Source organism: Aulonocara sp. 'chitande type north' Nkhata Bay, linkage group LG15 (genome assembly GCF_057382095.1).
Source record: "Aulonocara sp. 'chitande type north' Nkhata Bay isolate Kocher_YH1m ecotype deep benthic linkage group LG15, A_spYH_male_GT1.1, whole genome shotgun sequence".
Classification (NCBI taxonomy): Eukaryota; Metazoa; Chordata; class Actinopteri; order Cichliformes; family Cichlidae; genus Aulonocara; species Aulonocara sp. 'chitande type north' Nkhata Bay.
In genome coordinates, this window is record NC_141358.1 from 24016189 (window position 1) to 24042746 (window position 26558).

The 26558-nt window shown below is 40.4% G+C and overlaps 1 protein-coding gene across 3 annotated transcripts in view; it reads left to right on the forward strand.

Annotated features, from left to right (window-relative positions):
• Positions 1–1614: 1614 nt before the first annotated feature.
• The window catches only part of LOC147313132 (serine/threonine-protein kinase D3-like), a 54000-nt gene continuing 29056 nt past the window's right edge, over positions 1615–26558 (forward strand). Inside the window, exons 1-2 of one of the 3 annotated variants that reach the window (XM_086265092.1) lie at positions 1615–1929; positions 5202–5862. In XM_086265092.1, coding sequence (XP_086121218.1) covers positions 5566–5862 — 297 coding nt within the window. In that variant the 5' untranslated portion in view covers positions 1615–1929; positions 5202–5565. The remainder of the gene's footprint in view (positions 1930–5201; positions 5863–26558) is intronic. The other 2 variants (XM_086265093.1, XM_086265094.1) reach the window with 2 other exon arrangements.

Consider the following 26558-nt stretch of genomic DNA (forward strand, 5'->3'; position numbering starts at 1 on the left):
AAAAAATTATTTTAAAGTTGTTTTTGGAGAAGTTTTACGAGACACGTCGTTTAATGCGTTGTTTTCGACAGCGGATGGCGCCACAGAGCCACCTGTTGAAATTCAACAGAATGCACTGAAGCTGCCTCTGAGATTGTCTATGAAGATGAGTCACTCTGTGTTCTAGTAGAGGAAATACTAGACGCTTAGAAGTGTTCCTGGGTTCTTTATATATTTATATATATTCTTTATATATACAAACTGTATATACTTTCTCGATAAAGACTTTTTTGAGGGGGTCTTTGGAAGGCTTGTAAATAAAATTGACCTCTCTGTCTCCCAGAGGTCTGGCAGCGTGAGGGTTCAGACTCTTATCTGGTCATAGGACCAGAGGACGGAGACCTCTGATAAATCTGATGGAGCCACTCTTTCAGTCTGGGGGGGGTTACATCTCCTAATGCTCCCGTCACAGTAAAACCACTTTAGTCTTTACTTTCCACATCTGGTCCAGCTGGTCTTAAACCCCTGGAACTTTCTCGGTTTACTGTCAGCTGGGATTGCTGCAGTTATCGCTACACTGGACTGGTTGGTTAGTCATCACCTGCTTGTCTGTGTGGAGCTGTTAACCACCCTCAGAGGTGTCTCTTAGCAGGACGTGGGACTTGCAATAGATGTTCTTGTATGTTGCCCTAGTTTTAATGTTACATCGGCGAAGTGGAAGGTCAGGTGTTCCAATCCTGATCAAGGCATCCCTTTAGTAGAACAGGACTCCTGTAACAGTGTGGTGTATGGGGCACAAAACTAAAATTGCTGTCTCTTAGCACATGATGTGAATACTGTCTATTTTTAAATATATAAAAAGTTAATTTATGACACAGTGACATTTCTCAAATATAGACATTATGATATTAGCCCAATAAAGATTGTCATTTGATTGGTAGGGTTTGTCTCCATTATTGTAGGGTCTTTACTGTATGATATAAAGCACCTTGAGGTGACCGTTATTGTGATTTGGCGAAGTTATTGCAATAAAACTAAATTGAATTAAATTTTAGATGAGTTGTTTTTCTTTTTTGATAAATGCTATTTTACTTTGAAATCTGACTTATTGTCTCAAGTACTCTGCATTTAAAAGAAAATCACAAGTGATTTATCTCTGTTATGTTAATATTATTTATTAACTAAATTTCTCAAATGTAAAAAGTAGAAATGTTTGTAAAGCAGCATCTTTTCCAAAGTTTGTGCTGAAATCCGGTAATTGCTGTAAGATATTTGTTTTAGTGTTTACGTTAATGGACATTAATATCAAAATAAAAAACTGAAGCAAAGCAGCTCATCTGTGTGTTTCACATAAAACTATGTAATATATAAAACAGACAGACAAAAGACAATGCTTAAAGTTCAACGTGGTTTGAAAAAGAGTTTTAGCCTTTTCTGATGCTTCAGCTGTTCAGTCTTTGCTTACTTCTCATGAATCTTCACTTTTAATCTTTGTGCTGCAACCGAAGCCATGAGTGCCTGAAATCTCCGACAGGGCCTGATTATGGAGCCTCCATCATAAAGAGCGGGGCTGCAGAGACACCAGCTGTCCGGTCCCTGAATTTCCCTCAGAGTGTGACCTCCTCCTGCCGGTGAGAGCTGCACTTTTTTTTGCCCCTGCGTGTTTCGCAGCTGATAATCATCAGATCCGCATGAAGCTGGAGCTGCTCGGTCGGACTGCGACTTCCCGGGAGAGTTTAGAGAGGAAAGAGTCAAAAACAAAAGTCCAAAGGTCCTTCTGGCTGCTTTTAACTGTCGCTTTCAGTCCCATCGGGACCTGCTGTGGAGGACCCACCGGGTCTGTGTTCCTTAACTCGGCCTTTTTGCGGTCCGAGCTGCCGCTGAATGGGACGCACATTTTCTGCTCGCCTGTGCTGCGATGGAAGCGGAGAAACCACCGGGCTCTCCGAGGTACTTGTGATGCCTTTAACTTCTGTTTTTCATTCGCGTGAATGCTGTGAAAAGCAAACAACCTGTTGGCAAAGTTCAGTCTTGGTGCAGGTTCAGTTAATTCAGAGTTATTTTATCATCTCATAAGTGAGCGAAAATCCAGATGTAGCCAACCACAGTTTACAGAGAGATCAAAAGGAAACGGCTCATATTCATGTGCACGAGCTAGAAGTCGACTGTAATAAATGTTTTAAGTTAAAATCAGAATTTTTACACAATCATGAAGCGGCAGTTTAACATGAGATTTTTATTTCAAGTTAAACATAACAAAACAATATCTTTCATGTCAACAATCAATATTGCGCCGCTTAACTTATTCAAACCAGGACTTTAGTTTTGGCTTCAAATGAAAACTGTCTGTAAATAATGCGATAATCTGACCCTGATGTTCCTGCAGTTTAACTGTTCAAAATGCAGAATTTATTCATAGAAAGTTTCTGTGTAACACTGTCTGAGATAGATGGCAAACAGCAGATGAGCAGTATGGGTCCCTTTATGGTTTGCCAGCTTGCCGGCAGCCACAGTTCCTGACTTTAGCACCTGTTTCAGACGTTATTATGCAATTCAATTCTATAAATAAACTCTGCTTCAGAAGTCAGAAAGTGTCGAGATGATGAAGTCAACTTTTTGAAGTCAACTCGATGGCGCATGTGGAAGCTGTCAGACACCAAAAGCGTCCGGTAATGCTCATCTGCTGTTTAGTCTCTGTTTCATTCATATTGTTATGCAGTGATTGCAATGCTCATGTCCAACTCTGCTTTTTAATATTGGAGCTTTATTAGAATACATGTACATGAATAAGGGTTCAAAATAATCGTTATGTGCTCCTGTCTCTTTAAGGCCAGCCTTCTCTTTAAAGGAACTTTTTTTGATTGGACAGCTTCTGGAAACCTACAGAGGGGCAGCAACAGGCCTCAGTGAGCTTTGTTGCTTGTAGAGACATAACAGAGAGCCATATATTTGGGGGGGGGGAGAAGTCCTTAAGCATTCAGTACACAAAAAAAGGAACATTTTTTATATTAATAATATTATTCAAATGAGATAAATTAAGATAAAGAGTATCTCTCCCTTCAGGTTTATACCCCTTAAAGCGGCTCGCTAGCACCTGAGCACTGAAAGTATGAAGCCTCTGTTGGAGTTGTGCTGCTTATTTTTATTATTTCTGCAAACGAATCAACACAGTATTTTATTTTAGGGGCTAAATATGCTCAAACCTTCACCAAAAAGTTTGCACACATGTCAGAAGTGGATAAACCCTTTGTATTTTATGGGTTTTAAATATGAGATCCATATTGTACAGTAATGCCACTGTTTTGCACATGTCTCACTCTGTATATTTTATTTTATATATTTTATTTATTGTTTACTCTATTTAATTTGTAAAATATGTGTGTACACACACACACACACACGTAGAAAAATATTTAGTATACACATCCAGAAATGCATATACTATTATATATTGTACATATATTTATTAGTTTCAGATGTAGCCATTCTTGTATTTTTTGTTTACATTATTGTATTTTGCACAACTCTGTTGCTTGTGAAGCTCGCACACAAGAATTTCACTCACATGTGCTGTACCAATGTACCTGCACATGTGATGTGACAATAAAAGTGATTTGATTTGATTTGATTTGAGAGGTGCAAAATGGTCCCAAAGGGCCCCCTGAAAAATTTCAATGCAGTTGCCCGGCTGTTTTGCTTTGCATACACGTATGGCATTTAATACACACATCTTAAGCTGTATGGAAAATCCTCTTCGAGCCATGCCTTATACCCAACAAGAAGTCCACTGTTTTTCAAGGTGTATCACAAACTCAACCCAGAGAGGCATCAGCGTGATCTTTGGCCAGTCTAATCGAAACACATTTCTTCAAAGTTTTGAAGTTCTGTGTTAGACTGAGTATATATCTTCTAGTCTGTCTTAAACTTCACATGCTAGACAACTCGGTCATTGATCCAGCTGCGGGACGCCTGCATTACAGTAATGAGTCACAGTCACAGTGCCACCTACTGGCAACAGTAAATCAGCATCATGTGATCCCTTGTACGCTTGTACGTTATGTTTGCGCCGTGTGGTTTTGGTTTTTTTTCTTTGTTTGTTTTTTTTTTTTTTTAATCATGTGCAGCAGTGTGATGTGTCCTTCGTGGGTGTTGTATAATGCAGCGTCATGGACACAGGAAGTGACATGTTTATGCAACACCCAAGAAGATTCCAGGCTTTAAAACATCGAAATGGGACCTGTGCTTTGTTTATCTGTGACCTCAGTAAACACTTTCTTGATGAGTTTTTGGGCTCAGTCACTAATTTCAGGTCATATTTAATAAAATTGCTGAAGTTCATTTTGTAAATTACGATCGTTATTAGAGTCAAGAAGGAGGATTATCCAGGATGTGCTCATTGGCCAATGACCTGTAAACTCACGCATCACTAGGTTCGCTTTTCATGCCCAAATTCTCAGTAAGGAGGCTTCTCTTCTTCCATCTTTTCTTTACAGTCAAGTGGCCTTCATGCTGAGGGACCAGTCGTCACTGCCTGCATCTTTAATAACAAACATGTTTATGAAAAAATTTAAAGGTACAACAGAACAGGCTTTTGTGACGGCTACAAGTCATCGGAAGGTTTACAAATTTGTCTTTAACCTTGACATAAACAATTAAAATCATTTACATTTTCATGTAACTAATGACTTATTGAAATTAGCTGTGCTTAACACACCTGCACAATTTTCTTCTTGCGTTTTTATGGTCATTTATTTTTTATTTTCACATGTATTTAAGCTCAATATGTTAACATAAGATTTCACAATATTTAGACATTCATATTTTGATATTGATGTTAAGAACTGTTCTGCATTTGTTCTGATGGCGCCACATGAAAGGACTCAGCTTTTGAGCGTATATTGTTATATTGTTGTGATGTTTCCTTTCATCTTTCCCAGTGTGCACTGTGACCTTTAGCATAGGTAAAGATGTAAAAGTGTGCCCCCTCTGTGGCATTACACAAACATTTTAAGATGGAATAGCTCAGTTAATCATTACATCATCAAGTTACTGATTGCGCTTTAACGTCTTGAGTATAAACATTTTTATGTAGCTTCTCGAGTAAGGATTTCAGTGCCACCAAAGTTGATGTCTATTTATGTGCAAGTTTCTTACAGATTTTAACGTTTGAGAGATTTTATTTTTTCCTGACTGATTCATCTTTCCTCTGTCTCTATTTCTAGCAGATGTTTTGAGTGAAAGCAGCAGAGACGGGGAAGATCTGCAGCATTTCATCGTTGTTTTCTTGCTCCCGATCAGCAGTCTCATCCAGCAGGTCAGAGGATTTATTGAGGATTTAACCACGTTATAAAACTCTTTAAAGGCGATCTACCCGAGAGCTCAGGCTTTTACTTCAGTCTATTTTTCTTCTGGTTGGCCTCGGAGATGCTCTGCAGTGAGAGGAAGCTTTATTCGCAGGATTTCAGTGCTGAAAAATTGGGACAAGTGATTGGACGCACGATGCTCTGCTGACCGTTTTTCTTTTTTAAATTTTGGATGTTCACCTTCGAGGTCGTTCTCCCACCACCACGTCACAGATAGCAGACAATGTCTACCGATAACAGCCCGCCGCCCCTGCCAGCTTCTCCAAGGTCGTTCCATGCCCTACCTCATCACCCGGCCCCGCCCACCCCATCACCTTCTCCCAGCCCGCCAGCCACCATCTGCAGCCGGCTTTCCAACGGCAGCCAGTCGGCGCCCAGCCCCACGAACTCACGGGGCTCGTTCCACGGCATCTCCTTCCTGCTTCAGATCGGACTCACGAGGGAGGCGGTCACCCTCGACCCTGGAGATGTGTCGCTGTCCTCCGTCAGGGAGCTCGTCTGCTCCATCGTGGATCAGAAGGTAAAACCAAAGGGTTTTTTTTCTGTACACTTTCCTTTTTTTCCTCTTTTTTTTTTTTTTTTAAATCCACAACCTTAAAGCAGAAGTTTGGAGATTTTAACTGGCACGTCTCACCTTCAGGATTCAAAAAAGTTCACATCCCACATCCACCCATTTAGTTGTATAGAAATGAGGCTCAGCACCTTAGCATCCCTTTGTCCTCCTCACCCCACCCTCAGAGGCTCAGTGCCACACAACTTTCTTTTTACCTTTCATATAAACTTATTGGTCAAAGGTCGGAGTTCAGACACCGGTTGACCATAGGCTGCAGGGCTGAACGCAGCGACACAGGTTTGATTCTGAGCCGAGGCTCTTTGGTGACTGTCTAAACCCACCCTGTTGTCTAATAAAAAGTCCTAAATTTTTTTTTTTTTTTTTAAATTCGGGGTGTGTATGTGCACATAAATATGCATGATTCGATTCCTTGGATCAAAGTAAGGCTCAAGCATGCCGATGCGGCTTTCCACCCCGGTGTAGAACCCACTCGTTGCTGAGGAAGCCACAGAAGGGAGAGTTTCCAAAACAGCAGGATGCCGGTCTGTTTGCTGTACCTGTACTGATTACCTTAAGAGCTTTAAGGAGAGGGTGCTATTTGGAGGAAGTCATAACAATTATAATCTGTGCTGACCAACAACAATCCCAGCGACTGAGAAAACACAACCCCGGCACGTCTACGTGAATGGAAAACTGTTCTGAAGAAAGTGTTTTCCTCCTCTGGTCAGCCTACAGGAGGAAAACCCACAACGTGTCATTCAGTCTTTTTTATTCACAGCATCAACTTCTCCTCCTTTTTTTTCTTTTTTTTCTTTTTTTTGCCTTCGCTGCCCTGCTGGATTCCTCTTTTCTAATCGTCGTGTGTCGAGCCTGTCACATTCTGCACTTCAACAAATCTGAACTTTGGCCGCGATGTCTGCGAGAGCTCGTGAGCTGCAAGCATTTGATTGCATTTGTGGAGGAAGGAGTGTTAAATGTTCTCCTCTGCAGTGATGAGCTAATAACGATTAGTCCGCTGCGTCTCCAGTGACTCTGTCAATCTCTGCATGATCTGCAGCTCCATCATCTTGGTAGTCGTCACTGAGCTCGGAGGCACATGAACTGCTCCTTACCTGTTTCTTGTTAGAATGGCCGTCCAGCTCACAGGGGATTTCCCAAACACACTAAGTGTTACTGTGAGTAGGTACACTCCAAGACAGTCAATTATAGCCTGTCTAAAGAAGTGGCTTAATAATATGAAGGACCATCAAAACAAATGAGAACCGAAGTACCAGGGTGAGATCTTTATAAGGTAGTTTGCAAACCAGGCGGGAATTGCGCTTGTTTAGAGACCGTTGCAAACCCCCACAGGCAAGAAATGAATCCTATGTGGACACAAATAATTATCAGGTGTGTGGACTTGTGCACAAAGCCCGATGTTAATGGTCTGATGCCAAAAAAACCCTTAAGTGGGTCCTTGCGTGCTTGCAGACGGTGATATACAAATATATTAGAGTCCATCATATAGCGACCAGGGCAGGCATCATTCTGTCAGGCACGTCTAAAAATAAAACCAAAAAAAAATTGCTGAAATGTGTCGCCAAATATAAGCAAAGTGGGCAGGCCGACACTGTTAGACACACTTGGGGATGCATTCAACTTTGTGTCAGAGCTTCTTCACAAGCTTCTAGCTTCCGCTCTGAGCCTCACCTTATCTCTCACCATCTGCTGGTTTTCTGGTTTTTACCACTGCTGAACGTACCACCTGCGTTTACATCACTCAGTGCATTTCCCAGCAAGCTACAACACGCACTCACAGACACACATACCCAAATGAACACACACAGTTTGCAGCAAGTTTGCAAGGCATGATGGGTTGGAGATTAAAACCTAGTGATGCTCTCATTTTTGACTTCTTTCTGCAGACGCGTTTCCAGCGCTGGCTGGGTTGTGCGAGCACATCCAGTCTGTTAGGCAGTGTTTGTTTGCAGCTTGTCACTGGCTGAGCTCCCACCCTCAGCAGAGGAAAAGTCTTTTTCACAGGGAATGTCACTTCCTGGTTGGCATTGCTGTGTCAGCGGCTGCACTTCCTGTTTTACAGTCGTGTGTTTGGGGTCGCAAGAGCAACAGGGTGGTCAAAGTGAAAGAAAGTGATAAAACAGCCAGCTGATAGGCTGTATCTATTGTTATTGCGCATAATGGCAACCGAAAGAGTGTCTTTGTTTGGTTTTTTTTTTGTTTTTGTTTTTGTGTGCACATTATTTGGCCTAAATGCCAAAAAATGTGCACAAAAAACACTGATACGTGCGTACGTCCAGGTCTCACCACTTCTGTGATATGAAGGCACGGCTGTTGTGAGGAAGTTGATTTCCAATTTTTAACATGAAAATGAAGTGACGGGGCTTCTGCTCTCATGCATGCTCACAGTTTAGCCGACAAAATCAAAATCATGTTTGAATTTTTGTTTAAAAAGCTCCACACGGGTGCAAAATTTCTTTAAAATCTCTTCGTTTGTCACTGTCAGGTCTAAGCATTGAGATTTTTAAGATGCTTTCTTTTAATAAAAATTGAAAATAATCAAGTTTTATTTGTATAGCATAACAGAATCAAATAATAAATCAAGAAAAAATATAAGGAAGAAATTCTTTAACAGTTTAAGTGTCTGGGTGTCATCCTTGATCGTACTCTATCCTTCCATTCTCGTATCCTTTATAAGCCTGAGCTGGTCCAGAACTCAGCTGCCCACGTTATGGGTATAACCCACCTCGACTCGCCACATCATTCCTGTTCTGCAACAGCTTCACTGGCTCCCAGTTAAACAGATTTCTCCTACGGACATTCAACCTCACCATCTCTGTTGGACCTTCTTCATGTTCCCACTTCTTCTTGCAGTCTTAGATCTTCTTCCTCCCTCCACCTGACTGTTCCCTCTGCCAGTCTGTTCTGGGGCCAGACCATGAAGGGCTTTAAAAGTAAAGTAAAATCTTAAAATGAATTACAGAAGTTCTGAGGAGCCAGTGTAGAGTCATTAAAACTGGTGTAATATGTTTACGTTTCTCAGTTTTTGTAATGGTGTTTGCACTTTAATGCTTTATGACTGATACTCTTTGGAAAGTCATTACAATAATCTAAACAAAAGGAAAAAACCTGTCACTAAACCTGAGTGTTAAACGGATTCTCGCGGTATTCTTAAGGTGGTCGTAGCAGGTCTTTGTTTGTCAAAGGTGAGATTAGAATCAAATATTTGTTGACAGCTTTACAGCCTACTACAGTGATTTCAAACACGCAGACATGTGTATTTATACCATCACTACTTCTTCTGAAGTTTTCAGATAAAGCCACATTTGATAGCTTGTTTCCAGTATCTGCCAATATGTATCATCACACCTACAGCGTTAGTTTTCTGTGGTTTCCCCCACACATAAAAGCATTTTTTTTTTCATCCCCTCGCTAAGAATCACACCTGTTTAAAGTCTGCTAATGTAGTAAATATGCATGTAATTTGTTGGTGCAGACATTTGCACAGAATTCAAGGGCAAAACTGGATTTACTGGCCTGCTGCAATCAGTGAGCATATCAGATATCAGCTGACAAACTGCAAACAAAACATGAGGTCTAGGTGTCACAACCAGTGTTGGTCAAGTTACTTGAAAAAAGTAATCAGTAGCTAATAACCGATTACTCCCCCCCCAAAAAGTAATCCTGTTACTTTACTGATTACTTATTTTCAAAAGTAATTAATTACTTAGTTACTTTTTAAAAACACGATTTACAACCTGAAGAGGTGATAAAGCGATAGATCTTTCAGCCCAATTCTACTTTTTCTGCATAATCCATCATACAAAATTTAATCAAATGGAAAAGTATCTTTTTAAAACTTGTTTTATTAGTTTTAACCTTTTAACTTTATGCATCAAGCAAAAATTAAATTATATGCAACATTCTCTGACTGGAAGAAATTTGTTTAACATTTAAACCTATTTTCTGCACGTTCCAGCACATAAAATATTTTTGTGTGTTTACACTCACTCTTTCAAATGGATGCAAGTAAAACACAGCAGAAAATAAATAACATCAAAGACTAGCGGTACTGTTGCTCTATCTTCACCTGTACAGCAGGAGTGGCATAGGCGGAGGTTTACCCTGGTGCAGGTGTGCCGCAGCGGTCAGTGGAAGAATCCGCGAGTTTATCTGTGAATTTCCCATTACGTCGTTGCACACTCGGTGCTTGCTTGGAAGTTTAGAGGGGGTTTTTTTTCGCTTTAAAAAGAAGTTTTCTTCCCACGCACAACGGACACTAATGTTTTTGTCACTTTTTATGGAATCAAACTCAAAGTAAGGTCAGTACTTCCACGCTTTAAACGCTGCACGCTCATACTCTCTCCCACAATCGATATATGATCCACTGTTGATCTGCACACAGCTGTTGTCACTAACGGCGCACTCGCTTACGTCACTGTCGTGAGACATTCTTGCAAAAAAATCACGGTTTTAGTAACGCAGTAACGCAGCGTTCCTACGGGAAAGTAACGGTAATCTAATTACCGTTTTTGCAATAGTAATCCCTTTACTCGTTACCTGAAAAAAGTAATCAGATTACAGTAACACGTTACTGCCCATCTCTGGTCACAACTGAGAAAAAGAAATTGTGACATGTGCAACAGGAAAAGAAGAAGTGGAAACGGGGAAATAAAGTGACTGCAGAGGATTTTTCCAGCTCTTGCAGAATCTTCCCCTCTTCTCTGCCACCTGGGAATCTCTGTGCATCTGCATTTTAAAAAAATGAATAAATAAATAAATAAAAATCATAGAAATGCATGTAGAGACTGACCTGCTTGCCCGCTCCAGGATGATGATGATGATGATGATGATGATAATAATTAATAATAATAAATTAAAAAAATATTGCAACTACCAAAATGTTTTATTTGCTAAAACTACAGTATAATTTATAGTGTCATTTCTTTCTGTCTGATTGAAAACCCAAAGTAGATGTTCCAGCAGGAACGCTTAAAGAGGTGAAGAGGTGGAAACTGGTCTTGTTTGGTTTGTGCCGAAAATGACTCGATCGCTGGAATTTCTCAACCTTTTTTTTTTTTTTTTTTTTTTCTCCTTTTGCATCCACATCAAGAAGCTGAGAGCTCCGTCTGTGGGCGGGTGGATGCATCTGCTCTGATTTACTGTAGTCCAGCCGCGTGCGTGTGTAGGAGGCCAGAGGAGTCGTGGCAAAGTATAGGGAAGTTCCCCTCCTCTGCAGGTTGCCTTGCTACACCCTCATCCCATGCCACCCTCACCATATACATACACACACACACACACACACACACACACACACACACACACACACACACACACACACACACAGTCCCATCCTGGATTGTGAAACACTGAAACCGCAGTATTTTTAATCATCACTGAGCAGACGATAAGCAGCGATAAGATCGCAGAGAATTTTTCTCCTGCAGCTTTCAAAACTTTACGGAGCTTTGCAGCCTCCTGGTTTTGGTCTTGCAGCATTTTTAGTGTGTTGCATCAGCAGCAAGCAAAGGAGCAGCATGTGTGGAGTTGTAGGAGACTTGTATTGTGACTTTCAGTCTTATAATCTGTCACTTTTTCAGAATTGCAAAGAGTCTCCTTTACTGTGAGTGCAATAAGGAACAAGCAGGCCGGGCACAGATGTACTGAAGGGTTGACCAGTTCATCTGTGAAAAAAGGCAGCATTAGAGGCTTGTTTTGCTTTTAATTAACTGAATTTATGATCTTTTAGAAAGAACCTTTTTCAGTCACCATAAGTAAGTTTACCTATAGTGTTCTGCAAGGTTCGATTTTAGGTCCTCTTTTATTTTCTGATTTTCTACACAGATGGAGTTTTCCTTGAGACTTGGTGATCCTAAAAACCCAGCCTCTGTTTCAAACTTAGTACCTCAAAGTCACAGTAACCTGTCACAATCAGAACTTTTGTGTCAGAAACTCAGGAGTTTGATTTGGTTGAGCTCTCAGCTTTGAACCAACAACATTAATTAATTTAAAAAAAAAAAGAAATCCAGACCTGCTTCCTCTACATTTGAATAATCTTGAGAATAACACCAATGCATACCTGGGGAAAGTCATCTATACATTGATCTCTCAGGGTTTGACTCATTGTAACGGACTCCTCTGTGGTGTGAACGAAAAGTCACTCTCGCCTCAAACTGTTTTTCTGCTCTTGACTGATATCTTAGTACATCTGGGTGTGGAGCTACAGAGAAGAAATATCAGCCTCATTCGAGCAATCGCTCACCTTAGACCTCATGTGGGGTCCTGCTGTCTGCTCCTAAGTCTGGAGCATACTGTTTGCTGTTTGCTAACAGTAATTAGAGGAATTTTCCTTTAAAGACAAATTGGCCATTAATACAAAATGCACAGAAAATACTTGATCTCTATTTTCTTCATTATTTGTGACCACTGTGAAAGTTGCAAGCATTTATATGGATCAGGAATGAGGAAACTCCTTTAAACCTCCCCTTTTAACGTTGTGTTTGTATGTTTTGACAGTTTTACGCTGTTGAAACCTGTTGCTGTCTCTGTTTACCTCATCCCCACCAAGCTCTGCTAGCATTTTAAAGGGCTGCTCAGAACGGCCTCCCCCTGATTAGGTGCTTTTCTTCTAACCAGAAAAGACCCTGCATCTGGCCCTATAGGGGCATTTTCAAACCTGCCCACCAGTTCCTGCACTGGAAAGCACCCCATTAACGTACTTAATCCCAGCACTAACAGCCCTTCATCACTCAACACATCCTAGAGCAATTTATGAAGCTTAAAACTTTTAAAACGAGCAGTTTCAGTGGGGTGAATAAAAATAACACTGTCTGTATTTCAAAAGATGCCCACCAACAAAGGGTTTTGGATAATGTGATATTTACAGTTACAGTTTGAACTTCACTAACCTGGATTATGAGCTCTTAATGTTTCTCAGGTTGTTGTGATCACATCTAAATCTTGCATTTGAATGTTAGAAAACTTGAAAAAGTCATGCTAGCTTATTTGACAGTGACCAGTGGTTCAGGTGTTAAATTTCTTCCTCGGCAACAATAACCAGCATTACAAAACTATGTGCTTGCTTTTAATAAAGGATATCCTTTAAAGCAGTGTCTCTCTTTGCTGTGTCCTCTACTCTGCTGGTTTCCATGGCTGCCAAGGCCAGGTGGTGCTTCAGGTGGAGACGTGAATGTTAGTAGCACAGGTATGTGAGAGGGAGTCAGTGTTATGGTGCTTTTAAATGCTTGTAACTCTTGTAGTTGTTGTAAATCTTCAGGTGTGCAGCTCATATGTCACCCCAAATACAGAATATACATGTTGTTTACACCAAAGGCAAACGGTGATTGACTAAAGATGCATGAAGAGAATCATTTTTATGGAAAATCCACAAATTAATGTTCATTTTGCTAGTAGCAACCTCCAAAAGTTTAAAAAAATGAAACTAATACATAAATGCCAAATCTGCAGTTTGTCTAATGTGCACTCCAGTAGTAAGTCAGCCCTCATTTACAGCTACAAATGATAACAAAGTGCTTGAGGATGTATGTTTCTTTAAAATTACTCATATGCAGGACTTAGGATATGCCTTTAGCTTTTTGTCACTAGTAACCGCTCAGTTCAGCTCGACTTGACTCGACTCAGTTTTTAGGGTTTTCCACTAGTTGGTTGTACCTGGTACCAGGTACTTTTTTTATTTTAAGTACCTACTTGGCTGGGGTTCCAAGAGATCTGTAGACACTGAAAAATGTGATTGCATGCCACCGATTGGCTAGTCAGTGGCGTCACTCGATGATTCACAAAAATTAAAAGCACCACTTTTGAAATCCAGAAACAAAGGAAATGGCTCCACACAAACTAACACAGCTGTCCCCGAGTCAGACAAAAAGCCACTGATCGAGCAGCAGGTATATCATCGCCTCAACAAACATCCTTCCTTGTTGTGGTGCTCGTGTTGCAAACAAATGACATCACTGGACTTCCGGCTGTGTTGCCATAACGACCCCACACTTATTATGTGCTACTCTATTCTAACAGAAAACAAACAAAACCGAGTCGCATCCTGTTAAGTTTAATAGGTAAAAATGGAAAAGGGCTAGTAGACTAGCCACCGTATCACCAGTTGTAACCGCTAGCTATCTGCATGGCTTCAACTTTGGACGACTCTGCTATGTTTGTTTGTGTTTGGTTCTTAGAGCATTTTTAATAGAATTATCTGACTTTTAATATGGTTAAAACTGTGCTTAAATTTTAATGAGTAAAATTCTTGTATGTCAGCAGACTGTTTGTTGCAAATGAATATTGGCTGATAACTCAGCACTCCACCCTCTGGTCCAGATGTGGTCACTTCTGGCTATAAAAACCAACATGGTGGTTCCCAAAATGCAAAATGTAGAATCCAAAAGTCTCGGGTACAAACTGTGCAGATGGTCTGTGTTTGCTGAAAAAGAAATGGGGTAAAATATTGACTTTACTCTTATATTTCAAGGTTTTACTGTTTTTAAAGTGAAATAAAAGCCATTTAAAGCACTGTGACAGGTTCCGTCATATATCTGTGTAATAAATCAGCTACATGTAGGTCCAGAGGTCTGCACTCTCGCCTCAAAGCAAGAAGGTTGTGGGTTTAAACCTGATTCATAGTTGGCTGAAGGTGCAGGTACATAAAGCAGTGGGTGGGCATGAAGTGTGGAAATGAATAATATCGTTAGCTTCATAGCATAATTGCCTAAGTCATTTGACTAAGTCAGTGACTTAGGCACTTATGCTATGAAGCTAACGATATGAAATAATTTCTTAGCTGCCTTTTTATTTAAAATAATAAAGTCCATCTTTTCCCCTTAAAATACACAATTATCACCAGAAGTTCAAGACTAGTATAAAGGTGAAAGAATAAATTAAAATAATAATTGAAAGAATAAATAGATAATACCTGTGTCATAGGTAAATGACATCACCCTATAAAGGTACCTTATTTTCTGTGTGCCTGTTTCCACAATCCTCAGATGATTTGAGCATTGAGTAAGGATTTGGGTTATGGAAGTAGTGCTTGTGGATTATGGTTGGGGTGTCTCCGGGAAATGAATGTAAGTGGATGTAATGTGTCTCTGAAATGACCCGGCTGCTGTCTTTGTGTCCGATTTATAGAGCTTCACGTGTGTCTGGTTCTGCTTTTATATGAATCTGAATCTCATTGCGGGGCTGAGTGCATCTGCACATATGCTTCATTTCCACTGACATGGTTGTTAAAATGCACAAAGGATTTAAATTGCCTAAATCAATAAATGACTTGATGTCAGTTAAAAATTAATGCAGTTAAGTGCACAAAAATAATCTAACATCATTTTATGATTTAATATTTATCAATTAATTTCTCTTTATATTGACTTTATCATTTATTCTTCTCATTTGTTTTGTTCATTCATATTTTTTCCTCCCTTTTTTTTTTGTTTACATCATTTGTTTCCATTTGTTTTAATTTATCTACATACATTTTACATCTTTAAAAAAAAAAAAAAAAATCCCTGTTCTCTTCCGTTTCAGTATGCAGATGAGGTGACTATTACAGGGTAAATAAACTAACAAGCAAACCCATAGGCAACGCATTTAAGGAGGAACTGGATTAGAAATGAGTGCATCAGCGGAACAGCTTGGAGACAAAGCTAAAGAGGAAAGGGTGAGATGGTATGGAGGTGGGATATATTGGACACAGGATGATGAAGATTGAGGTGCCAGACAAGAGGAAAAGAGGAGGAGTTAAGTGGAGATTCATAAATTACATAATTTTCTTAGGGATTAATAAAGGAATCTGATTCTGATGTAGTGAAGGAGGAGGATATAAGAGGCAGATGTTGGCGACCCCTAAAGGGAACGTCTGAAAAGAAAACAACATGATGAAATGATTTGTCTTTTTATTTGGTTTGGATTTTGGCAGTTTTGGCTCTCTGTAGAAGCTCCACGGACACACACATCCATTTTCATATTAAAAACCTTTTTGATAGATATTAGATGAGAAGAGCAGCCAAAGATCGAGCTCAGGCTAATATCCTACAGCAACAAGATAAATGTCTTCACCCAAAACTGTTTTATTTTTTTGTTTTTGTGTTTTTTAGGGGATCACATGATTCTACAGGGTCAGACAAATTTAAATTTCCAAGGGTTTTTTTTTTGTTTGTTTGTTTTGTTTTTGTGGGGGGTTTTTTTTTAAAATAAGGTAAAAAAAAGAAGATTATGGGCCCCACTACAGAACCCTGTGGAACTCCATAGTTCCAGGTGTGTTTCAAGTGCATAAGAATAGATGGCTTATGTACATAAATTATTTACATAAACAAAATCAATCAGTTCTCCATATGCAGTTCATACAGATACCGTAACCGGGTTACTACATAATCCAAAAAATAATATAATTATAAACAGCAATCATAAGGCTACACTAGGGTGGTTTAAAAAATCCAGAAGTTAAATCAATTAAAGATTAAATGTAAAATGAAATCAACTGTAAAAAAAAAATGAAAACTGGCTTAAAATTTATAAAATAAGAAAAATAACCTATTTTAATGTGGTTTAAAGTTTGGAATGTGCCAACCTTGATTATGATGCCAGGCAGCATGGAGCCTATATGGTAAACGTGTGTTCACCAATCTTGGAGAGCAGCGAGTAACCAGCCTGATCCAGATGACCTGAGCAGGGTCGCAGCGTACGAGCACGTCTGAGAACACGCAGGGTCTCAAAACCAAGAATTACAAGTTTGACTTCTCAGTTTTACAGGAAGCCTGTGCAATGACCTCACTACAGGTGATCAGTGGTCACACTTCTTTTGAACTAAACCAAACTCAACAGTGTTTAGTATGACTCACACAATGTAGTTCCTTTTATCCCAGTAATGTTTTCCAGTCTCAGTAATAAACTGCAGAGAAACGGGTCCATTGTTTGAGCCCGTGAGAAGCTCATTAATGACTTTTGCCTGGGCTCTTTCTCTGCTGATACACTCTTCAAATAAGCCTTTATGTTTCATTTCCAGGTTTGTCCAGGATTTTATAAGTTCTTAGAAATAAGCAAGGTACAGATGACTTAATAAGAAGTTTAAATGTAGCCAATGTGGACCAAGGCTTAGCATATAAATTAAATAAAATAAGGATTATTTTGAATAGAGAATAAAGCAAAGCCACTATACTAGAGTACAAAAAAAACTGAAGCCAGGAATGAATAGTTCGACTTGAATTAAATTAAAATATTAAAATTTTGTTTTTATTATTTTTTTTTATAAATGTTAGTGATTAAAAATGCTATAAAAGGAGTAAAGTGTTCAGTTTTAACATTTTAAATGTGGATGTGAGGTTTAATCCTGTCACTTACTTCCTTTTATGTAAGATGTTGAATTAAAACATTAACTGCAATGCTTTTTTTTAACTTTTGAAAATCCCAGCTTAGCCTTTTGAGCTCCATTTGTCGTCTCATTAGTCAAGAAAATCCCTTGAAAAGCACAAAGTTTCCAGCTTGAACTCTGATCCCGATCATCACACAGCTGCTGTCTGAAACTAAAAGTTTGTTATAAAATCTTTTATTTATCCTGTTGAGTGTCTCTTTAGATTTTGTGTCCTGGGATGCTTTAACTTCTCCGAACTATCGAGTATTTTGTGTGAGCCCTAAACCCCCACAATCAGTTTTCTTAATATGACTTTAGGCCTCGTGTTTTTGATATTAATTAAATTATTTAATATATAGTTATAGTTAGTATACAATCTTATAGTTTTTGTTTTATACTTTGTTTGTAGATGTAATGAAAAGGTCATTTAATTTTTGTTTCATTTGGTTCTTTAGTCAGTTATAACAGTTTCTGCACTGTGGTTAATCGATTACTGGTTGTTATACGCTCCTGTGCTCAGTTATGACCACGAGGTGACCGAAAGCATGAGATCCAGAATATGAGCAGTGGAGATGGGCCTCCTCCAAAGGTTGAGCCACACACAAGGGGACTAGGGTGGAGCTGCTGCTCCTCAATATCGAAAGTGCCAGTTTAGGTCGTTCAGCCATTTGACCAGAATGGCTCTTAGGTGGCTCCTACGTGTCTACTGAGAAGAGTTCCCAGGGCAGCCACAGGACATGTTAGAGAGTTGGCGTCCCTCGGCTGGCTTGGGAAAGCCTTGGTTTCCCCTGGAAGAGCTTGAGGTGAACGGGGAGACCCGGACCTGGATAAGTGGCCATTGTTTATGATGGGACAGTTTAGAGTTGCATTGGGCAGCATTTTTTTTCCCCTCAGAGGGCCAGATTGGCTTAGTTACAGTAAGTGAAGAGCCAGATATTAACCAGCTAACATTAAACTTTAAGTGCTGTAATTTATTAAAATCCATTAATGACAGATTCCTTGAAATTAAGCTGGGATACTTCAAAGTGTGATCAATGCGAAAAACCTAAATGCTTCCTACATTTGTTTATTAATTGAAATGCACACCTGCATCAGTAAATACAGACCATGTACATAGATGCAAATTATGTTTTATCATTGCAATGGGCTTACTCTTATTTTGAAAGTTTTGGCCTAGCAACTACCTTTATCTCTGTAAAAGTGTGTGTTCCCCAAACAGTTGGTTAGGGGTTCCAGTAGCGCAGAGAGCGCTGCACTAAAAATGTCCTTATGAGTGTTTTGGCTTGCAGCAGATCATCTTGATCAACTCTTCTGCGAGCAGCAGTGAAACTTGGACAAAGTGCAAACAGGAAATGGAGCGCGTTCACCTTAGCTGCTGCAAAAGGTGCAGCTTTTACTTTGAAGGTGAACGTCAGTACAAAGAAACGTATCACTGGGCTTATCTTACATTTATGTGCTATTATTACATTTTTATTTAACAAGGAAGAGAACCTCAAGAATTTAATTGACTCATTTGTATGATTTGCGACTCATTGCTTCCTGTGACAACATGCAGTATACATGTTTTGTTGTGTGCTTTCCTGGCCAATCGCTGGGCCCAATTAGCCCCTCTGGTGAGCTGCACTTCTGCTCCAGCTACTGCTAAACTAAGTAATAGTACTGAGTGAGAGGAATGTTTGAGGTCGATGATTGAGAGGTGAATGTTTGCTTTTGGAGTTTGAGCGTCACCTTTAACCCCTCACATCGATCTCACACTTGCCATTTTCCTACCTGTTTTATGTAATTGGTATAGATAAGAGCAGAGCTGCCACCACTTTGCATGGACTGAGTCAAGTAAGACCCTTCTCTCTGACTACAGTTTGGCGAGGTGAGCTGTACGCTGGCCTGAGGAAAACGACGAATGTCTGTGAGAAAAACGGCACATGTTCCAGTCTCATTCCCTGATCCAGATGTGCTAGACGAAATGTCTGCACAAGGGTTTCAAAATCATTTTATATTAAAACATGTGTTTGCAAAGTGTTGAAAGAAGCATTTACACTGGAGGACAGTAGTAAAATCTGTAATAAATGTGTGAGGAGAATTGTTTTGCCTGTAAATGTGTAGTCAGATCTGATAATGTATTCTCAGCTCTCTGCATGAGCTCATTTACCTGCCAGAAGCTTGTCCGTGTCCAGCAGGAAGTTTTTATACATAACAGGCTTTTGCCTGCAATTGAAATAAAAGAAGTTGGGTAATTTTTCTCTTGAATTGAGTCTTGCAGGAAGTGCAGTGAACACACCTGCCTGTGTGGCAGATGATCAGCAGTAATAGCGTCTAATTACGACGCTGGTATTCAACTGCTAAATGTCAGCACATGAGTGACCTGGATACTGACCTCATTCACCTGCTTCCATTGTACCTGCCACTGTGATAAGAGCCAGGAAGTGTGTTTGTTTCCGTCTGGGCGATGTCGTGTGGTCAGAAAAAGGAAATTGGTTTGAGTTTAATGTTTACTTAGCTCTGCGCAACCATGTCTAATCTAATCGGGATATCTGCAGCTCATTTACATCCAATTTGTCAGCTGAGATGACATCATGTGCAAGGATCACCTTGTCTGTGTCTGCTGCTCTTAAAAAGGGGGCTTTATGTCCAGTTTTTAATGTCAAATGACCAAAGTTAGTGTGAGAAGTACTGGAACGGTGTCTGTGTTAGTGGGCTTGCTGGTAGGCAGATGTCTTCCTGTGCTTGACAGCGTGATCTCTGAGGTCACCGTAAGTGGGGAAACTTGCCGCTTCCTTAATTAAAGTCCTGGCCATTAAAAGTGATGACTGAAAAACCACAGTGAAAGAAGAAGTTAAAAAAAAATGTTGTAATATTAAACGTATTGTACTTGTGCCTCGAGTACAGAGGGCGAGTCATGCGAGAGATGTTAGACTGTGTGTATCAGAAAACTAACAATGATACTGTTAATGTTCAGAATGTACCCAGACTGGCTTTGATTAGTTACTAAAGAATAAAATGCAGTATATTAGTTTATTTAATTAATGAGCTGGGTGCTTGAGGTGGTTTAAGTGACTTTGAATGGTTGTTGGTATCAGACGGGCTGGTCTGAGATTTCAGAAACCGTAGATCTGCTGGGACTTTCCCAAATAATCAACTCTGGGTTTACAGAGAGTGATATTAAAAAGAGAAAATTCCCAGTGAGTGACAGAGGCCATGCTGTTTAAGGCAACAATAACTCAAAGTACCACTCGTTACAATCAAGGTCTGCAGAAGAAGAACGTTTCAGACTCTGGAGCAGATGGCTATAGCATCAGAAGACCACACCATGTTCCACTCCTGCTTTGGCACACTTTGGATATTTTGGGACCAAATGAGAATCGTGTAAACCCCACAGCCTACCTGAGTATTGCTGCTGACCACATCCATCCTTGTAAGACCGCAGCGTGCCCATCTTCTGATAACACATCATGTCACAAAGCTCAAACCATCTCAAACTCATTTCCCTAACATGACAATGACTTCTCTGTACTCAAACGGCCTCCACAGTCAGCAGACCTCAGTCGAACAGAGCACCTTTGAGATGTGATGGAACTGGAGATTCACATCAGGGATGTGCGGCCAGCAAATTTGAACCCAAAATCTCTAAAGGAATGTTTCCAGCACCCTGAATCTCTGCCACGGAGAATTAAGGCGATCCTAGTATCATGTAACTAATATAATGGCTACTGTTGTGGAGTAGCTGTAACGGGTACATTTTTACAGCAGATTCGTGAGCTGAAGATTACAGTGGGGGATGTTACTTTGAACATTTCCGGTCTCCTGCTGTATTATTCACCACAGAGGGTTATTATTCATCAAACATTCCTGTTTCTCATGGTATAAAATGAAGACTTCAATACGAAAAGTATTGCAAACACAGACCAATTTCTACCATGACCAATTGGTCTTCTGTGGTTTATCTGATGATGTTTTGGTCGCAAACCATCCAACTCTTCTGTGATCAACTTCATATTCCATAATTCAGATCTGAAATGAGACGCAGAGCAGAATCTGCTGGTCCTTTTGCCTTTAGCTGGAGCGTTTTGTGTTCTTTCTCTGTGGTTTTTCAGCAGATGTGTTTTTGATTTTGCAGTTTCTTTTCAGAATGGGTCACACTATTGGCTGTTTCCATTTATCTTTAAGAGATTGTAAAATCTGGAGTTTCTGCTGCAGTCGTGAACTTTTATCAGTAAAAAGTCGCAGCTCTGAAAGGCGTAAGCTTGTTTGTGAAATCTCAGCGCTGGGCAGCTTTGAGTTGGTGTCGAAACTTTTTTTTTTTTTCTTTTCTTTAACTGTGGTCATATTGCTCCTGAATGAATGCAAAGGAAGCGCTGAGGTCAGTTTAACACACGCGGGGGTATCTGAGGAGGGAGGATGTTTTTGTAGTGTGTGTTTGTGTGCATGTTCCTCATGTTGTAATGAATCTGACACATGCAAAGTGATTCTCTGTAACACATTTTGTGAGATTTTTGTGCTTTAAAGTTAGTCTCCAGTGACTGCGCTGCAATGTCCTCTAAACTGCAGGAAAGCAAGTGGATGTGTTGTGGTCTGACTTTAGGCATCTTTGGAAAATGACTGTGGAAACCAGTTTGTTGATGGTTCTTGCCTTGGACTTTTTTCATCTATCTTTTTAAACTAGTAAATAGCGCCCTAGTAAATTTGTAAATCCAGTAAATTTATACAAAGTTAGGGAACTTAGGCGTAGTTACAGCAAGTGGTTGGTGCCATGCCCGACTGCGATAGGCTGTCAAAGATTGCTTGGTTTGACCAATGTGCATACCTCCCCGGTTAGATCAAACATAGCTTGGCTTACCTCTTCAAGCAAGCATTAGTGCGATCGCTGTCATACACTTCTTTGACAGATGGCTGGCTCTGCAGAAATCACTAATTAGTAAATATGTGAGAGGACAGTGTGCCACTTCGTCCTAAATTAATCTGCAAAATGCAAAATCACGAAACCTGTGCTTTGCAAGCGTGCATTTGAAAAGCACCTGTCTGTGCGTCAAACTGAAAGTGAGTGCAAAAGACAGCAGAGAGACTCAGACTGGATTATAAGTTATCGTCAGGCACAGTACGAGGCAGCGGTGCCTGATGTGAGCACACCCTGAGCGCATTCAGCTGGTTCTTCCCAGTTCCTTCCTCACAGCGACGAACCCATCAATCCCTCCATTTTCTTTACTGTTAATTAAACAATCGGATGGGGCTGGAAGATCAGGAACCTTCTTGCTGTGAGCTGACAGTGCTGACCGCCACCCCACAGCTTATTAATTTAATACTGGTGTTGGATCAGGACTGTCGGCAGTACTATAACAGAGGTGGTGAAGTTGGATCGGTGCATCGTTGGCAGCCAGGATCAGATTATCAGATTTAGCTCTCTGGAAACTTTGAGTTCAACATGGTGTACATCTGTGAGGAGAGTCTCACCTGACTCAGAGTCTGTGTGACGATCTGCTCTGCTCCCATCAGATACTAATTACATAAGCCAGGTAGGAAAATCCCAAGTGTGGGATCGATGTGAGGGGTTAAAGGGTTCAAACTCCAAAAGCAAACATTCACCTCTCAATCATTGACCTCAAACATGCGTCTCTCAGCACTGCTGCTCACTTTAGCATTAGTTGGGGCAGAAGTGCAGCCCACCAGGGGGGCTGATCGGGCTCAGTGATTGGCTTTGCAAAAAGTATTAAATAAGGAAAGAGCAGGATTTTAGATTTGAAACAATGAGTTGCAAACCACAATGAAAATGCATGAATTTATGGGCCAGGGCACTAACAGAGGACTTTATTAATCACGACTCTATTTTCCTGGTTAAATAAAAACTTAATAATACTACACAAATGTAAGATAAGCCCTGTGACGTGTTTCTTTGTAGGGAAAGCAATCTGAGTGTGCGAATACGAGTGAGCAGTGATTTTAAAAGTAATCGGTAAAATCTTACATTTTTAATCTTTCCAGCCAGTCAGTGGATCTCACCATCAGTCAACATTGATGTAGACTTCTGAAAGATGAGCTCAATCAGCAGTTATTGTCCTTTATTAGCAGCAGATAAATGGATAAAGTAATACGTGCTGATGAATTTCATGCCACCTGTGCCAGTCGCGGTGCTGCAAAGCTTTTATGTGAGGTTATTAGACTGGAAGACAGGGGAGTCAGGTGGCCTTAAACAGCTGCTGCAGGAGGGTGTTAAATTAAAGGAATTAATGATTAATTTATGAAGACTGCAGTTTGGTCTCCTGCAGTGACCTCTGGATATTCAAAGCGAGCAGCAGAAAGTTTGACCTGAGCTCCTCTTTGGATAAAAAAAACAAATAATAAAGAGTTCAAAGGTCTCAGAAAGAGAGCAGGGAACAGAGTGTTGTCCATGAGCCAATTTCATACCATTTAAACGGATTCAGTGCTCACTCAGGTAACATAAGCACAGTTTTATTAATGGACAGCCACGATTTGGTGAGTTTTGTTTTCATATTTTGCATTGAGCACTGATTTTTAACAAGTGGATGAATGAAACTCCCACTCGCTCTCACTCGCTCTGACAACCTTGGCCCTCTCTGCGCTGCATCCTGTTGTTTCCTGTGCGAGGTGACAGAGACGAGCGGATGCCGGGGAAAACACTCGCAGCTGTTTGCCTTCACGTTTCCCATCAGCACATTTTACCGCCGTCCCTCCAGGCTAATTGCACGCACACGGCAAGCACGACCGAGAGTTTTATTGGAGCAGCGGAAGACAGCAGCGGTTTTATCTGTTTGTGCTCTTCACGTCGCTACCGGCCCAAATGTTTTCATCTCCTTCTGCTAGGTGTGACGCAAACAGCAGTTGCTGTGACTTTTTATTTTTTCTGTTTGGTCCAGAAGTTTCTGGGCGGTGACACAATTTTTAGTTTTCTGCCTGTCGATGACGACAGCAGCAACGGGTTAAACAAAAACACTGTTTCGGCCATCATCAAGTTACAGCCTTTTCTACACACAGCCCTCTCTCGTCAAGCACTGAGATGTAATTGGATACATAAACATGATCTTAAGCAGCTGTTTTATTGACCAGGATTATTTTTAAAGGTTCTGTTTCTTCATCTATAACAAGCAACCAATCGCAGTGAAGTGCTCGTAGTGCAGGTGCGCGTCATCCTTCTATGCTTTGGTTTCAAACACAGTCTTCTTTTTAGGTAATGTTCAGATGTTTTATGCAGAAACATTTCTCTTTTAGCTTTTGTATTTGCTTCAAGGCTTTTGGCACAGCAAACCTTTATTTTCCTTCAATATAAAGGCGGGTCTTTAATGTAATCTTTCAGAAAGGCTCAGGAGGAAAAACAGAGGTGAAGCTGAAGTGTGACCAGGATGGACAAGATTAGGGATGAGTGAATCAGAGGGGACAGCTCAGAATGAGAGGTTTGGATATGTGCAGAGGAGGGACGAAGGATGTTAAAGATGGAGGTTCTAGGCAGAAGGGAGACCAAAAAGAAGGTTCATGGATGTAGTGAAGGACTAGCAGAGGGTTGAAGTGACAGCAGAGGATGCTGGGAAAGGGTTGGGTGGAGGCAGATGGTCTGCTGTGGCAACTCATAAAGGGAGCAGCTGAAAGAAGAAATGTAACATTAACCTTTTAAAATTGTGCGTGTGGTTTGTGTCATATGTGTCATAGTCTTTAATAAATCAGGAGTTTTGGCTCCACCGTGCTGTCTGGAGGTCAAAGGTTAAAGCTTAGAGCCTGCAGGTTTTGACCTCTGAGACCCTTAATGACCAAAATCAGACTGTGGAGTTTGGTGATAGCATCAGAGAAGAGTTAGGAAAAATTACTGTGTGTGTGTGTGTGTGTGTGTGTGTGTGTGTGTGTGTGTGTGTGTGTGTGTGTGTGTGTGTGTGTAAAAACCCGGTTAATGGAGGATTACCCATAAAGAGAGGATCAGTGTGTATTAAACACACACTCTGGTGCATTAACGGTCCTCTCAGTGCGCTTCTCTGCTCACCTCAGAGCAAACGTCAGCTGACGGCTCTATATCCAACACAATTGGATGGAGACCAAATGCATCGTCATGGCAGCTGATCTGAAGTGTTTTCACTTCTGGTTCAGACCTCACCCAGTCCGCTTCCTGCTTTAGTCCTGCTTTCAGAGGTTTCTTTGGTCCAGGTGATTTTCTGAAAGTTTTTTTAAGATAAAAATAAAAAGTTGAAATGCTTCATTCGGTTTGATTAAAGGGGCCTCTATCTCCTGTTCAAGTAAGTTCGTATTAAACATGGTTTCATATGACGTATGATTAATGCCTGTGAGGTGAAAGTAGAGTTGGTGTATTTTCCAGGGAGAAAATAAAACGTTAATGTGTGAAAACGTCATTCTTAGGCAGGATGGGAGAGGAAGATGTGAGGTTATTTCAAAGCTGGGAGTGTGCATGACATGTTGCTGATGGCATCTGATTATGTTATATTGTGAATTGTCTTTTATAAAAACATGCCGGACAGGAAGTGCACGTCCATGGTAAAATTTACATGCAGCCCGGGGCGTCCATTGTCATAGGTTAGCAGTCATCAATTTGAATATAAGCTGATGATGCTCTATAGTGTCAGAGTCCACCTTTATATACTGGCCCACGGGCTGTTATCTCATTCAACATCTGGCCGAATATTCTTGTATTCAGGTGGCAAAATCAATAAGGAACAGCAATGCAGACACGGAGGAGGAGCTGACACATGCCCAGCAGAAGTTCACGACCTTTTCACTTATTGTTTTTATAATAGTAAAGATTTTCTCTGCTTTCTATATCTAAACTGTAAATTTAGCGTAGATATTTGCTCAGTCTTTCGACACACTTTTTTGTCACGGTTAGAGCTACAGCTCACTCCTCATTGATGCAGAATTCCAAAATAAAAGCTTGGTACCTTCCATGATAGAGGCTACGCTTGCTTCAGCTAAGTTGATGAACTTGTCCAGTGTGAGGTAACTGCAGTTGAAACCAAGATTCAAACCGTGAATCATGCAGGAGGAGTGCTTCTGCATGACAATAAAACAACTAAACATATAAAGCCATAAATGTGCAGAAATGTTCTTTTTTTAAATTGGTTTTATGTATTAAATCAATATTGATGTAGAGAGGAGCACTTTGTCTAATCTAATGATGCTTTGTCATGTTTAAAGAATGAATGTGCAACTGAAACCTGTTCTGCTGATTAAAGAAACAACATCAGGCCAGCTGAGTGACTGCAGCATCATCCTCCATGCCCTCTAGACACAATTTTATTTCCTCCTATTGGACAACGAGCTAAAGCAGAGCTCTTATAACACAATCCAAACCTACTTAGCT